At 35.4% G+C, this 20,667-nt stretch overlaps 1 protein-coding gene across 1 annotated transcript; it reads left to right on the plus strand.

Annotated features, from left to right (window-relative positions):
- The first annotated feature begins 7,067 nt into the window (after positions 1-7,067).
- LOC110937980 (uncharacterized protein At4g08330, chloroplastic) lies at positions 7,068-11,644 on the plus strand. The gene is made up of 2 exons (XM_022180449.2): positions 7,068-7,305; positions 11,039-11,644. The coding sequence occupies exons 1-2, from the start codon at positions 7,229-7,231 to the stop codon at positions 11,412-11,414; spliced, it is 453 nt and encodes a 150-aa protein (XP_022036141.1). The 5' UTR covers positions 7,068-7,228; the 3' UTR covers positions 11,415-11,644.
- The last annotated feature ends 9,023 nt before the right edge of the window (positions 11,645-20,667 follow it).

Here is a 20,667-nt window from a genome sequence, read left to right on the forward strand (position 1 = left end):
AATGGCTCGAAGCCATGGGCGTCGAGATGCAATCCATGTATGACAACCAAGTCTGGGATTTGGTTGAACTTCCTCCCGAATGTCGGACTGTAGGAAGTAAATGGGTTTTCAAGTTGAAAACAGACATGGATGGAAATGTGCAAACCTATAAGGCTCGGTTGGTTGCTAAAGGATTTACTCAGACTCAAGGAGTTGATTATAAGGAAACCTTCTCGCCAGTAGCCATGCTTAAGTCTATTAGGATTCTACTTGCCATAGCCGCGTATTATGACTATGAGATATGGCAAATGGATGTTAAAACCGCGTTCCTAAATGGACATCTTACAGAAGATGTCTATATGGAGCAGCCTGAAGGTTTTGTAGATCCTAAGAATCCTAAGAAAGTTTGCAAGTTGAATAAATCCATTTATGGATTGAAACAAGCATCTCGAAGCTGGAATCTTCGTTTTGATCAGAAAATCAAACAATTTGGTTTTCTCAAAAATGAAGATGAGCCGTGTGTTTACAAGAAGGCAAGTGGGAGTTCTATTACTTTGCTAATCCTATATGTAGATGACATACTTCTCATTGGAAACAATATCCCGATGCTGCAGGACGTTAAATCCTGGCTTGGTAAATGTTTCTCAATAAAGGATCTTGGAGAAGCTGCTTATATTCTAGGAATAAAGATTTATAGAGATAGATCTAAGCGGCTACTTGGACTTAGTCAAAGTACATATATTGATAAGGCCATTCGACGTTTTTCAATGCAAGATTCCAAGAAGGGTCTCTTGCCAATGGCTAGTGGAACCGTACTGAATAGTCATCAGTGTCCCAAATTGGACAAAGATAAAGAGGATATGAAAAGGGTTCCATATGCCTCTGCTATCGGTTCCATCATGTATGCCATGTTATGTACTAGACCGGACGTATCGTTTGCTCTGAGCTTGACTAGTAGATATCAACAGAATCCTGGTAAAAGTTACTGGATTGCTGTGAAAAATATCCTAAAGTACTTAAAAAGAACTAAGGATATGTTTCTGATATTTGGCGGTTTGGAAGAAGAGATGAGAGTAAAGTGTTACACTGATGCAAGCTTCCAAACGAATCGTGATGATTCACGATCTCAGACAGGCTATGTTTTTACTTTAAATGGTGGTGCTATAACTTGGAAGAGTTCTAAGCAAAGCGTGGTGGCCCAGTCGACCACTGAATCAGAATATATAGCGGCTTCAGAAGCTGCTAAGGAGGTTGTTTGGATGAAAAAGTTCATTGCTGATCTCGAAGTTATACCAAGCATACAGAAGCCTATCGAGATATTTGCGACAATACAGGTGCAATTGCTCAGGCAAAGGAACCAAGGTCGCATCACAGCACGAAGCATATTCTTAGAAAATTCCATTACATACGGGAAGTTTTGGAAAGAGGAGACATCGTAGTAGAGAAAATTGATACTGATCAGAATCTAGCGGACCCGTTTACTAAGCCTATACCTCAAGTGAGACACGAGAAGCATGCTAATTGTATAGGTCTTAGATATGCTAGACAGTGGGTCTGATTTTGTAATTTAGTAATTTGGTGCATTTTGAACTGTAAACAGTATTTTATGTTTATTTGAATTTAATGGTTGAATGTCTTTTAAACTATTATATTTGTGTTCAAATATTAGTACGTTAAGTATCTATGAATATTGTATTCTAAAATGTCCGTAGTCTATCAGATTCGTGAGAACCAATCTGGTAAAAGACTATTGTGAATTAGATGGTTGATCCATATCATGGATACTCAAAGTATTGAGAACCATATTCACTGATATGATTAGTTGAATCATATTGGGCGTAACTCGTTTCAAAATGATCTTCATGGATCTTAGTCATAAGACATTTTGAATAGGTACGATCATTATATCCTTAGACCTGCGGTACATACTAGAACTAACTTAAATGAATGGTTGCTCTTTGATTCTATCTAACGCTGTACGTAACTGGCAGTAATAAGGATAGTTTTGGGAATGATCTGAAGTTTAGTGGGAGTTGTTTGTAGCCAAAGGGATCTGTGCTTCTATACTTAAAAGATGAACACTCTGGCGCCTTTCGTTGATTTGAACTGGTGTTAAACGCGTGGCCACGCTCGAACTAGTAGTAGTTTGATAAACCACTTCAAATCAGGAACGAAATTAGAAATGGTTGAATAATATATGAGAATGAATTGGATCCATGCCTCATGTTCAACAAGTGTTCAATACAGAGGGATAAATGAGTCGATAACCAGGGCTATAGTATTTGCATAACCAAAGGTTTGATTAGTGCAAAGAATTAGTTGACATAAATTTGTCATACCTTGCTGGGGGCAATATGATGCAGCTAGGCACCCACTATTGTTTACATTGAAACTTAATCAGCCAATCGACCAAGTGGGAGATTGTTGGATATAATGTTCAATTGTTGATTAAGATTCAACGTTGCCGTCAAGGTACGACCCAAAGAGTTACACTTTGGGCAATGAACATTTAACGGTGTTTTAATCGTTAATCACCGGATCACGAAATAATAAGCGTAATAAAAGAAACGGGTAATTATTTAGAATAATTACAGAGAGCCGGATTAATATTATAATTAATTTGTTAATTATAATTAATATCAAATAATTGTTATAATTATAAGATAATTATGTGGAGTTGTGATTAGATTATAATTCTTATCTAAGTCTAAAAATTAAAGATATAAGTATATCTTTAATTAAAAGACTTTAGCACTAATCTTCCTACAGTTCTAAAATATATCTTATAATCTGATACATATCGCTTTTTCGCTTTTTCCTTCTGGAAGTTGGTGGATGAAAAGAATCCTAAACCTAAACAAATTGGATTCCTATTAGTCAATATATGTATTGAAGCTATACAAGAAATATAACTCTATTTTTTTAAGAGATACAAAACATTAATTGAGGAGTTTTTTTTTTGCATGCTTTCAAAAGCTTGAAAAGAAACAGAAAGTAGAAGACTTAATTGATTCTTGTTGCCGTCGCTAAGAAAAACAAAAGAGAAGGAACAATTCTTGAGGCTCAAATTAATCATAGTTTTGATTACGCAAAAAGGTAAGTAAAGTTTTAAACTTTATTTTCTTTAGATTAAGGCTTCGTTTGAAATCGTTTCAAATGAACAAATATGTTTTCGTGGTCAACGATCATCTAGCGAGATCGTTCGTTGAACCAAGGTGTCTTTCTTGGATGTCACGATTCTTTAATCTTAATATAACCTATTTTGATTGTAATGAGATCACTGGTGGAATCGGTTTAGAACCGAACCTCGTGTACATGTTTTCCACTGCGTTCAGTTTGTTTGACAAATTGATTAAAATTATTTTCTAAACGTTACACGAAATTTCCAACAAGATAAGCTTATCACAAACCCATTGGGTTTCTAGCAGGTAAATATCCATTGAGTATCGGGTATACCTGCGGGTTTCAGGTAAACCGTTAATATAAAAAAATTACTCGTTGGGTATACCCGACCCAAAACCCATCGCTAATCAGTTACATTTATTATCATGACTATAAAAATATATCAAATAACTACAATGTATATGGAATAAAAATACCTATATGTATAAAAAAAGAATGTATCGTATATATACATATTTAAAAATATAAGAGTTAATTGCCCGGTCCCTGTGGTTTCATGTTTTTTCACCTTTAGTCCCCATCTTTTTAAAATAGCATGTTTGCTCCCTGTGGTTTGCTCACTTGTTACTCGGATAGTCCCTACAATGGACGGAGGTTAATTTTTTTCAGTTAAATATGTGTGAAATGACTGAAATACCCTCATTTTTAATATAAATAAATAAACAAAAAAAATCTAGCTGATCATTAAAAACAAGTGGGCCCCACCATTTAATTTAATTATAAACTTTAATAATCTCCTTCCATCTCTCTCCCGTATCTCTCTCTTCTCCACCATCAGACCTTCATCACCACCAGACCACCACCCTGTTTCGATAAGCCTGTTCTAAGCGCCTCCACTTCCTCCGCCACTACCTCTCTCAATACAAACCCATCATCCTCTCCGCCTCCCTTGCCACCACCCTCTGATGGTCGGCCACCACCTCTGGTCCTCTACCTCCTCCACCGTACCCCCACCATAATTAAGGAGAAGACGACAGTGAAAGTTATGAATCGGTGCTCCGGTTACCGGAAACCAGTCGGTTTTACCGGATTTAGGATCTCTTTTTCAAACTGTCACCCCAACCGAAATCCTTCCCACCCTTAAATCCGACTTTGTAAATCAAACCTATACATTCGAGGATGGGTTCTTGGTTGATTAAGAATCTGAAAGCATGCTATAAATGTTACTTCTCAGTTATGAGTGAATGATTAGACATGGAAGAATCCGGTGAAGCTTCGTGTTTCCGGTAAAGCTCCCCACGCGAAAACTAGACTATTTTGGTGAGAGCCAGGTGGTAAGCGTTCAGAAAGAGGAGCGAGAGGTCGTTCTTATAAAGTTGTCCACCAACACACAATGTTTTAGGATGAATCTCTCAAAAGGATTTGATTCTCGTTTATAGGAGATTTGGTCCGATTTAAGGTGATTCAGTTGAGATGTTCAGGTGAAATAAGTTCATTATGCAGTCTAGATTCAAGTTCAATAAAAGGGAAACACGATTTCGATTGAAAGGAAGATGATTTGGTGGGATCTTGGAGATCCGATGATGGTCGACAAAAGAAACGGAGTACGATCTGCCTCTTTTTTTTTCTTAGAGATTCTAAATCCGGTAAAACCGACTGGTTTCAGGCAACCGGAGCACCGATTCACAACTTTCACCGTCGTCTTCTCCTTAGTTGCGGTGGAGGTGGAAGGTGGTGACAATGTGGTGATGAGAAGAAGTGGGTTTGCAGGTTTGGGTTTGAGTGGGGGAAGAAGAGGGATTAGGTAGTGGTGGGGTGGGCCCCACACTATTTATTAATTACTTTTTGTTTTTTAATATATGTATAAAGGGGTTGTTTAGACATTTCACACAAACTTAACTGAGCAAACTAACTGTCATCCAATCCGGGGACTATCCGAGTAACAAGTGAGCAAACCATAGGGAGCAAACATGCTATTTTGAAAAGGTGGGGACTAAAGGTGAAAAAGCGTGAAACCATGGGGACTATCCGGGCAATTAACTCAAAATATAAAACAAATTATATCGGGTATATAATCGGTTAAACAGGTAAACTTTATCAGGTAATTGGGTCAGGTAAATGGGTATATCACCAAATCCCAAACCCATGAAAAAAATAAAAACTATTCCCAAACCTAATTAACCGACCCCAAACCTATCCCGTATGTGTAGGGTTTCGGGTTTACCCATTGGGTCCGCGTTTGATTGCCATCCCTAACCATGGGTGGTGGGCAAGGACAAGAAAACATGCTATTTTTATTTAAACTAAATCATTATTAAATCATTGATTGGTTAAACCCCACGAAATCACTCGGTTTAACCCTAAGTCAACAACCAACATATGCACTCACACCCATGAGTATTATGCCACCCCCAAAGGGCAACGCTGCCCAAGCCTCATCACGGGGTGGTGTTTGGGGGTGTAGATGGGCTTGCCCTCCTCCTCTCCATGCCCCATAACCAGTAGTCTTAGGTTAATTCATTTACCTAAACGAGTTAAACATGTTAGACGAGTTGCAAACGAGTTATAATTAAGTTTGCATGTTGTAATACATGTGTTAAGCCAATCATAAGAGGTTGGTAGGTTGACCTTGCAAAACATTTTTGATTATTAATTTTTTTGAAGATGTTTAAATATTTACCACATAAGCAATTTACTTCATCAAAACTTTGCTTAACTGTCGCATAAGTAATCAACGTAAACAAAACTTTGACCTTTTGTCACATAAATAGTCCACGTCAAGAAAAAATAACTGAGTTATCTTTTATTTGTATGGGTCAATGTGCCATGTAGACAAGAAGATAATAACTAAACCACCCATTAACTACAATATAGTATATGAACTGAAAATTAAAAAATAGGTAGAAACAAATATGTTATCGATTTATTGGGGTATGCCCATTAGGCCATCTCTCAAACCCATTCATGCCTGTCAACTGGATGACAGAAGGACAATTGGCGCCCCTGAATGACTGGACGATGTGATGCTTAACGCCCTTCATGCTTATTTAGTATAACTACGTTAACCGACTACACATGGCCTAACCTATTTATTATTATAAATATAGGCAAAAGATCAAATACAAATAAAATTAACGTACAAAACGTATTAACTGAAGGAAAAGACAAAAACACGCGGTGGCATTTTCGTAATTATCAGTAACTATCAAAATTACTCTACAAATGATCCTGTAGAGTAATTTTGATCTTTTGTAGAGTAATTTTGATCTTGTAGGGTAAATATCAAAATAACTCTACAAATGTATCAAAATTACTCTGCATCAAAATTACTTTACAAGTGAATCAAAATTACCATGCAAGTTTATCAAACAACATATAATTCAAAATTACTCTACAAATGATCCTGTAGAGTAATTTTGTAAACTGATCCTGTAGAGTAATTTTGATCTTGTAGAGAAATTTTGTAAATTACTCTATAAGAACATTTTACAAAATTACTCTACAGAAGATCAAAATTACTCTACAAGAACATTTTACAAAATTACTCTACAAAAGATCAAAATTACTCTACAAATGATCCTGTAGAATAATTTTGATCTTGTAGAGTAATTTTGTAAACTGATCCTGTAGAGTAATTTTGATATTGTAGAGTAATTTTGTAAATTACTCTAGAAGAACATTTTACAAAATTACTCTACAAAAGATCAAAATTACTCTACAGTATTATTTGTAGAGTAATTTTGATAATTACCCTATATGCAGATAATTACAAAAATGCTACCGCGTGTTTTTCTTCTTTCTTTTAGTTTATACGTTTAGTATGTTAACTTTATTTGTACAATAACTTTCCCCTTTTCCCTGTAACTATAATAATTAATAGTTAATTTAATACCTATAAAATCTTAGATAGTAGACAAATAAAATCTTAGATAGTAGACAAATAATAAGTTGCGTTGGCAACGGGCAGCATGGGCAGAGGACCCCACTATAGACGCTCCCTCTTTTTCGTTGCCCCTTTTACCAGTCAGACACTCTCCAAAACCAACACTAACAAGTAATCAATCCCCACCGCTCCACCGCCGATCGCCACCGTCCTCCGGCGACAATCCTTCCTAATACACAATATATGGACACCTCTTCTAATGGCTACATCAGCAAATCTACCTCTTTTGCTGCTACTTCTCAGCGTGACGTCACTTACAGGTTTATTTTACTGCATTTTAATTGTTCAATTATTGCGTTTGATTTGTAACGGCAGTTATTAGGATTTGGAATTTATGCAGTGAACATTGATTATTTTGAAATTGTTTCGGTTTTCATTGATTTAGTTGGATTGAGTGTGAATGTTGCTGAGATGAGGTGGATTAGGTTTAGGTTTAGGCTTAGGTTATGCGTTTTGAGAATTTGAGGTGATTATGTGATGATTGAGATTGAGATTGTAAGAAGCGATAATTAGGGTTCTAGTGTGGTCAATGGTGGATTATTTAATTGTTGCGTTTGATTTGCGAGGGCTGTTTTGTTAGGATTTGCTGCCAAGCTTATTTAGTGAGCTTTGATCGTTTCGGTTTTGATTAATTTAGTTGGATAATTAGGTTTAGGTAATTAGGTTATGCATTATGAGTTGATTATGTGCTAATTGAGATTATAAGAGGCAATAGTTAAGGTTCTAGTGTGTAATGGTTAATCACTGGTGCGATCGATTTGTAAACACAGTAATTTAGGATTCACTATGAAGCTCAATTTTGTCGACGGAAATTTATATATTGAACATTGATCGTTGAGGTTTTGATTGATTTAGTTGGATTGAGTGTGAATACTATGAGTGTTGATGAGTCAAATTAGGTTTAGGTTATGCATTTTGAGCTGATTATGTACTAACTGCGATTTTAAGAGGTGATAATTAGGGTTCTAGTGGTTAATGTTTAATCAGTTAATTGTTGCATTTGATATGTAAGGGCAGATAATTAGGATTTGCCATGAAGCTTATTTTTGTCCAAGGAAATTTATGTAGTGAATGTTGATCGTTGCAGTTTTGATTGATTTAGTTCGATTGAGTGTGAATGCTGATGGGTCGAATTAGTTTTAGGTTATGCATTTTGAGTTGTTGATGTGCTAATCGCGATTTTAAGAGGCGGTTACTAAGGTTCTAGTGGTTAATTGTTAATCGCTTAATTGTTGTGTTTGATTTGTAATGGGGTTTGTTAGAATTCGCTATGAAGCTTATCTTTGTCGTCGGCGATTTATGTAGGGAACGTTGATCGTTGCGGTTTTGAGTAATTCAGTTGGATTGAGTGTGAATGTTGTAAGTGTTGAAGAGTCAAATTAGGTTTAGGTTATGCATTTTGAGTTGATTATGTGCTCATTGAGATTATCAGAGGTGATAATTAGGGTTCTAGTGGTTAATGGCTGTAACTATTTGACTATCCAGGATCATAGAATAGGGTTTTCTAACAAATCTGAATTCCATAGCATAGAGTAAATTGTTTTATAAATTACTTAAATAACTAGTCTTAAGCCCCCGCGTTGCGGGTCGGGGGCGTAAAACCGTGCAATCAGTGTGGGGTCGAGGGGGGGCGTAAAACCGTGCTAACTGAACGCCGACCAAAACCAAGCTAAAACGTAAACAAATACCCGAATATATAACACCAAGTGATCAACTAAAAACATATATAAATATATGGACGAAAGCATATTATATTTAACCCGACGGAACTTAGGAAAAAATCTACGTCGAAACGAAAATCAATTTATATTTATACTGACGCGTACATAAAAGAAAGCACATAAAATTCTAGGGAGTAAAAATGACATTTGTTTTTAAAAAGTTGAGGGGAAGTGTCAAAGTTAAAAGTTAAGGTAGAAATAACAAAACCAAAAAAAAAAAAAAAAAAGAAAAAACCAAACAAGAAGTGATAAAAGACAAAATAGACACTATTCATCAATATGTTATGAATTAATATCTATGTATATAATCAATTAGAATTTGTCTAGCACATTTGTTATAAATGGATATCTGATTATGATGATTGAATATCGTAATCATCATTGCTAGTTGAAGAATCACGTAATGTTAGTATGTTGAGGAAGTCATAAAGCATTTTCTTTTACATAGAACGCAAACAATGCATTAACGCCCTCCCATTCATAAATCACTATATTTTCAAACACAAAGCGTATATGTAACAAAGGGGCGAGCCGTGGAGCGACGGTATGGTCGCTGCCATGTGACCTGTTTGAGTTGAGGAAACAACCTCTTGCAAAACATGCAGGGTAAGGATGCGTACAACAGGTCACCCTGACCCCACAGACCCGGGAGCCATGACCACCGGGATTGCTCTTTCAAAAGAGTATATACAGTGGTAGGTTTGACTCATATTCTATAGATGCTTAGAATTCCGGAAACCTGAATGTCTATTACCAAGTCATCTGAATGCCTTGTTCTAGAAAGCACAAGGCGCACCAAGGTGTGAGGGGCAAAGCGCCTTTTGTACGCAAGATGTTAGGCATGTGTGTATATATACATCTCATAGGTTCTAGAATCATGTACTCAAAATTTAGATATCAATAAGTTCTATATGTAGATCCCAGGAGACCATGAATTCAACCCATCAATCAAGAACAAAATAATAATCGAACAAAGAACAAGAAGAGAGGGATAAACCCTAATAGGCAATTGTATTAATAAACAGAATAATAGAACCTGATTGTTACAAGATGCAAGATACAATGTTCCAGATTACAATAACAAATGAAAATCCTAAACTATTTATAGACTTCAATGGGTGCGAGTGTAGAGTCGTGTCCTTTCACGAGTAGTCACGTCTCTAAAACATGTGGATGAGAATGAAACTTGAAGAGGTGTGTCTTTACATCCACAAGTCGCATCCCTTGATCCCTTGTATGCAGTCAATCGCGAACAAACATGTCCTCAGGGACATACCCTTTCGATTAGAGGAGAAGTTGCCAACTTCCAGATTGTCAACTTTAGTCCCCATATTTTATAACTACCTTGTAACCGCCATCTAAATAACTTTAAACTAATGCATAATCAACCCTTGCACTTCTATCAAACTTTGATCACACAATTAAGGCCAACACTATATATGGTGTAGTATACAAATAAACACTATATGTGTAACAACATCCCAATGCACAAACCATTCCCACGTTCAATAGGGTACACTCAAGGCTGCGCCTCAAGCCTATTTTTCATGTGCCCTGCGCGCATCACTTGCACTTTTTGTACACCGTGCGCCTCATTGAACCACCTTGCGCCTGAGTGCACCCTGCGCCTAGGCACGCTTTTTAAAACCCAGCCTAAATGTTAACGATTTCTATCCCCTAACAAGTATTTTCAAGTTGTTAAATAGATTATTTTCCATCTTGCAAATGAAGCTCATGAAGTGGCCTAATACAATGGACTGTGTTTCCTTGCTCATCCATATAAATAGCAAACCAGTCGGTAAAGTGCTGTGTTTGGATCTTCTTGGTTTATTATATAAGTAGCTTATAGTGGCAAATACTCTCGAATTCTCGATAGTTGCTGTTTGACTTTTTGTCTGCAGTCTAGAGGAAATCAGCCAGTGAGAACATTTTCATTGTTGAAGATGTTCAAGAGAAAGTTGTGCCATTTTTTTAATATTGTTGTGAGATGAGTAGTAACCTCGAAGGTACTAGGGGATAATCGGGACGTTCTTCTCTAATTTTTTATAGTGAATAAAGTGATTTAAGCTTTTTATGACTAAATAGTCCCATAGTTTCCAGTAATTTAAACTTATGCTTGAGAGTTGAGTGTTCCATTTCTCTTTAACATGCTTTAACAAACTGATCTAAAAATGACAAGACTCCTTTTTAGCTTAACCCATTTGACCCATTAGAGATGAATTATAACCCAAATTAACCCATTATTATTACATAGTTGAATTGAATTTTGCAGATGTGGATGTTGCGGATATGACTTAAACCTGAGTTCTTCAGCACGGAATACCTCGTCCATTGGTTCCAAATACGGAAAATCGATAAAGACAGGAATGATATCATTCTTCAGCATAGACGAGACCCGATTCACTCAAGTAGAGCAGTTCCAGTGTCTGCCATTGCCATATTTCATCTCAAAACACTTGTCGCATAAGAAAACCAAACTTCTTTGTCGCAAATGTAACAGCCACATCGGAAACGCGTATGATGACAAATCATACGCTCCACTTGTAGCGGATGAGGCCTCAGCAGGTGACGTTTCGTCTTACAGAAAATATGATGTTAGAATCCGAGCTGTGCAACCTTCCTCATCTCTGGAACCGCTTGTTGTGTGATACCTTCATCTCCCAACACTTTTACACACCATCCCCGATTTGTAATTCGGCGATCTTCCATGCGTACATGCATTTGTTGCGTTTCATGTTTTTGTTAGTACATGTGTACACCTCTAGTTCGTGTCGTTTTTTTTTTTTTGTTAATTTAAATTGAAGTGTTGCATTGTACACACACCCTCATTTGTGTAAATTTTCATATATGCTATTCATTGATTGGTTTTTTTTTTCTAGAGCCCTGTTAAGCTTAGTAACAGTTTTTAAGGTCCTGTGTAGATCCGGCCTGTTTATTATTTTTAGCAGCCGCTGCTCGTCAGCTTAATCCCGCTTCCCAGGTGCCCGACCCACTTTTTTGAGACTTCAAACGATTGGCATACTTTTATACATTCACATGGGCCTTCAAGTTTTCACTCTTGTGCAGACGATTTTTACCTTATGCTTCTTGGGAATTTTCCGTAAAATAAACACTACGAAGCGAAAAACAGTGGGGGTGGGGACCCCCCGGCCCTAAGTAAGCTCCGCCACTAGTCTAAACATGAACTTGGCTTATCTAATGATTAGTAATTATTTAATTATTTTATTTATATATATAAAGTGTTATTTTTGTATAATCAATAGACTCGTTTAGGCTTTCGAGTCTAGTTGAATATGGTATATGAAGCTCTAGTGCAAGTTTGTTTATCAAACAATAAATAAATAAATAAATATTTAGATAACCCATAAATTTATTCTGTGTATTTTGTTATACAATTTCAAAAACTGTTGGGCTATAATAATAAATTGGACTATATTGATAAACATAATAAGAACCTTAAACTGTTGATCACGGAATATGATATAAACATGAAAAATATTTAAAACTATAAATTAAATATACATATTTTAAGTAAGTAGGAATATTAAGGTAAATATTTTAAAATACGCAATGTTCTCATTTTATTATATTAATCTGATTTAAAAAATAATTAAAAAAAGTATGATTAAACTCGATTCTTTTGAGAGATCACTAGGTTAGAACCACGTGTATTACACGTGATTGAATAAATGTAATTTTATATACTAAATAAAAAAACAATATATTTTTAAAAACCTCTTTTATTACATGTGTTGAGTAATATAATTTTATATATTAAATAATAAAAAAGTTATATCTTGGTTTGAATAAATGTAATTTTATATACCAAATAATAAAAAGTTATATTTTTAAAAAAACCCTGTGTATTCACGGGTGGAAGAAATGTAAATTTAAATACTAAATAATAAAAAAGTTATATTTTAAAAAAACTCCGTGTATTGTACGGGTTGAATAAATCTAATTTTATGTCGCAAACAATAAAAAATTTATATATTTAAAAACCCTGTGTATTTTTAAATTAGGTTAATACTATTTTAAATTTTTCGTTTGATTAATAAGTTGTTTAATATAATTTCTCATAGTTATCTACTGCTAAGTGAAACAATACTTTTTAGTTTTGTAGGACCGGTTTTGACGCCGTTCGATTGCGTAACGTACGTTTCACGTGCGGAATCCGTGAACGTACGTGACCGAACACACAATAACGTACTAGTAACGTGAATTTATTGAAAGATATGACAAATCCGGTACAAGATTCACGTTTACAACGACTTTCTCTCTCTAGACTTTCTCTCTCTAAACTTGAATCACCAACAACACCAATGTGAGAGTCAAAGTCTTCCAAGTCTTCTAAAAGTCCTTAACTCTAATCCTAACTCTCCTATTTATAGGCCAAGGTTTTAATAAAACTTTACATTAATTACAAGATTGCCACCTTGCCTTTACTAACTAATGACATCATCAAGTCTAGATTTCTTCGGTTTAGTGCTACTGCTCGGATTGACGAAGGCGATAGACATTCGTGCACTAACAATCTCCCCCTTGGATATTGCCGCAGTCAATCCGTAGTGAAACTCGTAGCGACTTGTCTTTCTCTCTCTCTTGAGTCTTCTTTATGATTTAACGTCTTCAGCAAACACAGACTCTCTCTTGCTCGAACAGAATCCCGGTGGGTCTGTCTTCAGCTTCCGTTGCTCTCTTTCTTCAGTCTCTTCAGGCTCCCCCTTTCGTCAAGCTTCCGTGCTTTTGGGATCGACGCCTGGCTTTGCGTATCAACAGATTAAGAAACCTGCACATCTCAACCTCTCTATTACAAACCAATAAGATTGTGATTCAACTTAATGAATCAACTAAATATATGAGACTTTTCACATTTAAAATTTATCAACTTTGAAACATTCCAAAATCTGATTCAAATTAATGAATCATCTTAAACATTTCAAACCATTTAACCAACCTGTCTGTTCATCATGTTTAGCCATTGAGATTTTGAATGTCAGCTTTTCACCATCAGTTGTCGAAAATCTTTTTGGATTTTTCATATTATGAAACATAAATGCAATAACAGAAATTAAATGCAGAAATGAAAAATGTACCAACATATTTTTGTGAGTTTGTGCAAGAGGATCGTATCAGTTTTTGAGACATATCACCAACACCGTTAAGCTTTGAACATTGTAAGCTCTAAACAATTTACCTAGATTGTCAGTATATTGATCCACTTTAAATTTTCACACAAATTTCAATTGATTCGAGATACGATATTAATGTTTTAGAAACTTGAACTTAAATGTGTATCACTCCACTTGAATATACTCCCGTATCCAGATCCCAATATTCAGTCTTACAGGTGAGTATACCACAGATGATATCTGTTAAGGGGTAAATTGCGAGGGCCGTGAGAGCTCAGGTCGATACTTCCGTATACGCAGAGAGATGACGGCTTCGACTTTCGGTGGGTCCCCTTTAGAGGATCTTTTGTTACAACAGCAGTGACTATCAATTTTATTGTTTTATCAACTTGCTGAGGGCTGCGCTTATATTTCAAAGCATTTTGCAGAAAGTATTATTCGGGGACTAGGTCAGTATTTCCATACAGCAGAAGTCCCGGAATAATTCCCCAGATATCACTGAGTATAAAGACCTAGTATCTCAGAAAGAGGGATCTTTCAAACAAGATTTCGGGGGTTACCCATATATTCAAGAATAGTTACCCACGAATTAAGCAAGTTTGAATTTAGGTTTATATCTCATTTCAATTTACTAAGTGTGCAAAAATCTACCGACACATCCGTAGTAAGATTGTTTATCACTTTTAAACATTACATATCTTTAGCGTGTTGTGATATACCACTGATGTACTATCATTTCCTCTTTTATGCAACAAAACTCTTTTTTGATTTTTCAATGTTTTTGATATTTTCAAATTTTCTAATTTTTTTAAAATTTTCTCCCCCTAAAATCAAAATATGTTTCAATTTTGATTTTCTGAGAAAATTTGAAACATACTGTACAAACTTGACAACTTGATGAGAATCACTTCAATTCTCCATCCACCTGGTGTAAATAATCAGAACTCCCCCTCACAACAAACTATTTTCCCATTATGATTTCAAAACACTTAAGTTTGTTTTAATCAAAATGGTTTTTCCGGAAAATTAGTTTTGTGTGACATTTCATAAACTCGGGGTTTCATCACTTTGTTTTTCAAATTACCACTTGTAGGAAAGATGAATCAAGTACAACTTAATGTCCCTGATTTATCTTTTGAAAGACGAAAAATCACCAGAGTGAAATTTCTCAAGAAATGTGCCGATTCATGTTCCACTCTTACCAACCTGGGAACTCCGGCAAGTCAGGTTTTTCATTTAAACAGTTTCACCCAAGCCTGACTGTCCTTGGGTGATTTTGAATTCTTGTTCATCAATGGTGGAAAGTTTGCATCATCCATTGATAAGCCTGAATTCTCAGTTTTTACCTCAATAACTGGCTCTTCTGGTTTTGACGCACCAGAATCATTGCCTGAATGTGGCTTGTCTGACTTTGATGAGCCAGATTCATCGCCGACATGTGGCTCCTTTGTTTCCGAAGAAACAGATTCATTGCCACCAAATGTTACCTTCTTCTTGTCCGTTTTTGTCCTCAGATTTGTATCTGATGAATTCGACTTGCTTGACTTTGCAGTTGAGGAAGTTGATTCATCAGCACTCTTATTCGATCTGTCGGGTGAACCCGAGGACAAAATCTTCTCCAGATATTCTCTGGCCTTCTTCCTCTTCTTTCTCAGTTTGTCTTTTTACCCTTGAGAAAGCTTCACTTTCTTTTCTTGAACTTTAGGTTCTTGGACCTTCTGTTCTTTGAGTTTCTGTTCTGAAACTTTCAGTTCCTTGGGCTTAACAGTGACTGGTTTCTTTGCCAATTTCTGAGAATTACCCCTCAATCTTTCATTTGATCTTCTTGGGCAATCCCTGGCAATGTGTCCTTTGATTTGACAATTATAGCATCTCCTCGTCTCAAATCTCTGTCTCTGGCAGTTAACAGCAATGTGTCCTTGATAGCCGCAATTGTAACACACTCTGTTATCGTACCAATCACCATTTTCATACCAAACGCTCAGATCAAAGCACTGTTTAGCTTGGTGATACCCTTTCCTCTTCTTGATTGTTGGATTTGACTTTTGAGCACTGTGGTCAAACCTGCACCACTTATTACCAACAATTTTTGAGTTTTCGTTTTTCAATTTTTGTGATTTTTGATTGCGATTGGATGATTGATCTGATGAGCTTTTATTATCTTTTTGAACAATTTTCAAAATTTTAACTTTTTGTTTCTGTTCCACTTTCTTCTTAACAGGTTTTTGCTTTGAGCATTCACCTATTTCAGTAGATTGCAAAACAGTATTTTTGAATTTTTCTTTTAATTCTAAAAACAATTTTTGTTTTTCAATTTTTTTTATTTTCATCATCAGATTTCTCATCACAATCTTCAACTTTGACATTGTCAAAGTTTGTGACATTGTCACTTATTGGAACTAAATTGATCGGTTTTTGACATGAAATATTCACATACGCTGAAGAAATCACAAAACCTTTCAATTTATTTTCAAGCTCATTGATTTTCTTTCGAGCTTGATCGCCTTCTTTTTCAAGTTGAATAATCTTCTGAAGATGAGAATTTATCATTTTTTGCTTTTCGATGTTATTTTTACTAAACACATCTCTCCCATCTTCAAGAATTTTTATTTGACTTTGAAAATCTTTTTCAGTTTTTACCTTTTCAATTTCTAAATTTTTTATTTGATTTTTCGAAACATTTTCTGATTTTTTAAGATTTTCGTTTTCTAATGTCAAACTCTCTAATTCCCTCAAGAGTTTGACATTTTCAGATTTTCACAATCTAAGCACTTCTCAGTCATATTTACAGTTTCAGCTTTCTTCTCCACCTTGATAGCTGAAATTTCTTTAACCTGTTCCTCTACCTCTTGAACATTTTCCTCAGATTTTAATTTTGCTTCACCAGTTTCTGCATTACTATTCTTTTGGAATTCAAGTTCTCGTTCTTTAATCTTCTCAATAAACAAGCTCAAATTCACGTCTAAGTATATCTTCCTCAAATCTAACAAATATGTTCTCCACATATCACCCGATAAAACATTTGCTAACTTGTTAACCCATTCCTCATTGGTCTTGGTTATCTTCAATCTCACCATCTCCCAATACAACTCGACATACCTTTTGATCAATTCTTCAGTTGATTCTCCCTTGATACCTGTAAAATTTTCAAACTTGTTCAGTGTAGTATAAATTTCAGAATTCATGTTTTGGTATCAAAAGATTCACAATGACGAATTTTCAATCAAAGATTAGGCGACAGTGAATCGAGTGAGAATTTGCTCAGACAAATATCCAATACTTGACAAATCACCTCGAATCACCTGCAAACAAACAATCAAACACACTATCAATTTTAAACAAACTGAATGCGTAAAAGTGAATGTGTGAAATCAATCTAAGACTCGTTGTCGAAGATTCGTTGATTCGTTTCAATGTTGATGACGTGAGATCGCTGAATGAATGGGTCCGAAAAAAAATTCACGAGATATGAGCTTAGGATGAACTGGGCCTTTGATCAATGAATATGACAGACAAAATGTACATTCCACTTAGGCAACAAGATAACTATGATGAAAACTTGGGCTTGGGCTAAATAGCACACAAAATGATATCACCAACTTGGTTGTTTTTATCTTTTATCAATATATTTTCAAATTGTTTTTTTTATACACGCTGCACACTTATAAACCACACAAACAAACAAATCTAACCTTCACAAAACAGTTGTAAAATCAACAATAACAATCGGCTGCAACAATTAATCCTACCAACAAGCATCAATGATTGGGCCGTTAAGTAAGTGGGCTGGTGCAATCAACTTCAAAAAAATCAACTTCAAGTAAAACGTAAGCTGTGATTGGGCCTTATCTAAACAAGTGGGCGGCGCTGAATTTTTTCTGTGATTGGGCCGGCATATGGTGACTTCACATTTATCCGACAACAATAACCATCAATGATTATGGCCTAACAATCAACTGCCAATTTTTGGTTATCAATGATTGGGCCGAAATCTTTATTTTCACATGTATCAATAAATGGACGGCACCTCGAGTGGATTGACTAAAAGTAACAATTTCTTCATTAACAAGAATATTGTACACATGAATCTTTCCATCAGCACAACCAACAACAACAACATCTAAAGCAGGAGAAGAAACACAACAATGCACATGAGCTTACAATCACATAACAACAACAATGATTAAATGTGTTTTAGACTTTAGCGATTGGGCCAAATTATTAGTGGGGCGGTGCAATTATTTGTCTCTTGCAAACCCACTTCAGCTGACAACAAACTTTATCACATGGGCTGTTTATGAGTGTTTTCTTTGATTGGGCCGCAAGTTTTAAAGGACCTTTAACCGTGATTGGGCCTTATAGGAAGTCACATGGACGGCAATGATAAAATGGGCGGCAATTATCTATGATTGGCTGATTGGGCTGTCAAAAATTTAATGATTGGGCCTTTTTGGGTTAATGGGGCGGTGCAGGGGGCCGGCAATCAACCTGCCAACAATGACAACTATGATTGTTTAGTGGGGCAATTAACAACACACTTAAACAATCGATGATTGGGCCGAGTTGAATGCAAGTGGGCAGCTAGTAAAGTCAATCAATTTATCCATCCGACAAATAAATGAGCTCAAAGCTTATTGGACCTTTGTTTATATGCACATGTACCTTTTTTCGATGTTAAGAAGATCACGTGAAGAAGATGACTTATAAGCGAATCTCTATCAAACTGATAAGCGGACCACACTAAAACAAATAAGCGGACCAAAACTTAGAGCGGACCACAACATTTAAGCATTTGGAGCGAACCTCATTTTGATCGTATAAGCGGACCACATCAAATAAGCAAATAAGCGAACCTCCTTTTTACCCTATGAGCGAACCTCCTTTTTACCCTATGAACGAACCTGTCAAAAATCTTACGAGCGGACCTGAAAATATGATACGAAATCGACCCGAAATTCTTCGATTACTCCTAAACGGCTAGGAGTTTGGGTTTGAAACTTGGTAGGGTTGTAATTCAATGTTTTTCGCACAATATGTCAGAAATTCAGACGAAACGGACCGTGAAATCACGTTCAATTTGACGAATTTCCGTAAAAAACGTGAGAAATAGGTAGAAGATGAAGAAATAGATGAAATCGGATCTGAATCGGCTCTGAAATCGCTGAAATCTGGTACGAAAACGATGCGTTTGATCGTGCAATCGAGCTCCTAGCTCTGATACCACTTGTAGGACCGGTTTTGACGCCGTTCGATTGCGTAACGTACGTTTCACGTGCGGAATCCGTGAACGTACGTGACCGAACACACAATAACGTACTAGTAACGTGAATTTATTGAAAGATATGATAAATCCGGTACAAGATTCACGTTTACAACGACTTTCTCTCTCTAGACTTTCTCTCTCTAAACTTGAATCACCAACAACACCAATGTGAGAGTCAAAGTCTTCCAAGTCTTCTAAAAGTCCTTAACTCTAATCCTAACTCTCCTATTTATAGGCCAAGGTTTTAATGAAACTTTACATTAATTACAAGATTGCCACCTTGCCTTTACTAACTAATGACATCATCAAGTCTAGATTTCTTTGGTTTCGTGCTACTGCTCGGATTGACGAAGGCGATAGACATTCGTGCACTAACAAGTTTAGATAAGACTTTACGATTTGAAGTTAAGTTTATTAATTTAGAGTTGATAAGATTTATATTAATTAATTAGTATTTAATAATTTAAATTAAATAATTACTATTTACAATTAAGGATGGTCTAGAATAATGAGAAAATTGTATAAGAAACATTACAAAACCATTGAAAAAACGTGTGTATTTCTCCTCTTTCAAACCATTTTGTGGTTTGTTTTTAGTTCAACTTATATAATGAATAACATAAACAAACTCATAATTTAGATAAGAGTTTACAATTTGAAGTTAAGTTTATTTATTTAGTGTTGATAAGATTTATATTAATTTAATTAGTATTTAATAATTTAAATTAAATAATTATTAAATTAGGGATGGTCTAGAATAATGACAAGTGTCCCTCAATTGGTTTCTTTTATTATATAGTACTAGCGGTAAGACCCGTGTGCAAACACGGGTCGTTTCTTAGAAAACCATGAATAGCCCATATTGACAGAGAGTAAAAAAAATAATTAGTGGAAACTTATAAAAGACATATACACTAATGGTCAATAAATTTATTCAACAGCAATTCCATTATGTTGATAGCAAACTACTGTTGTCTATTAACTATTAAAAACTTCAGTTGCTTTCCAACAGACTTTCCTAAAAAATGTTATCTATTATCTCCAACAGAGCTTACCAGATGGATAGCTTAAAGTGAAACCACTGTTTTCAAAACCATCTGAGATCAAAGACAATTCTTGCAATAAGAATGAGAAATATATGGTACTTGTAATTTAAATTCAAATAAAGTTAAAACCAATTTTTGCAAATAAAGTTGACCAATTCCATTGATGATTGCTTAAAGTGAAACCACTGTTTTCAAAAATTCTGTCTGACCAAAGTCAAACCACTGTTGGCAAAACTATAATTCTTAGTGGTTCAAAATCTGTTTGACTTTTGGTCAACATCTGTTTAACTGTTGGTCAACATCTGTTTGATTTTTGGCCAACAACTGTTTGACTTTTGGTAAACATCTGTTAGACTTTTGGTCAACATCTCATTTAGAATTCATCAGAGAGTAAAAAAATAATTAGTGCAGATTATAAAATTAATATGCACTAATTGTCAATAAGTTTATTCAACATCAA

This window comes from Helianthus annuus, chromosome 4 (genome assembly GCF_002127325.2).
Source record: "Helianthus annuus cultivar XRQ/B chromosome 4, HanXRQr2.0-SUNRISE, whole genome shotgun sequence".
Lineage (NCBI taxonomy): Eukaryota > Viridiplantae > Streptophyta > Magnoliopsida > Asterales > Asteraceae > Helianthus > Helianthus annuus.

What these genes read in the sequence shown, in the direction of transcription:
- LOC110937980 (XM_022180449.2), top strand. Translation starts at nt 7,229, where the DNA reads ATGGACACCTCTTCTAATGGCTACATCAGCAAATCTACCTCTTTTGCT. An exon ending in CAGCGTGACGTCACTTACAG is followed by an intron (nt 7,306 to 11,038) that starts GTTTATTTTACT and finishes TGAATTTTGCAG; the next exon opens with ATGTGGATGTTGCGGATATG.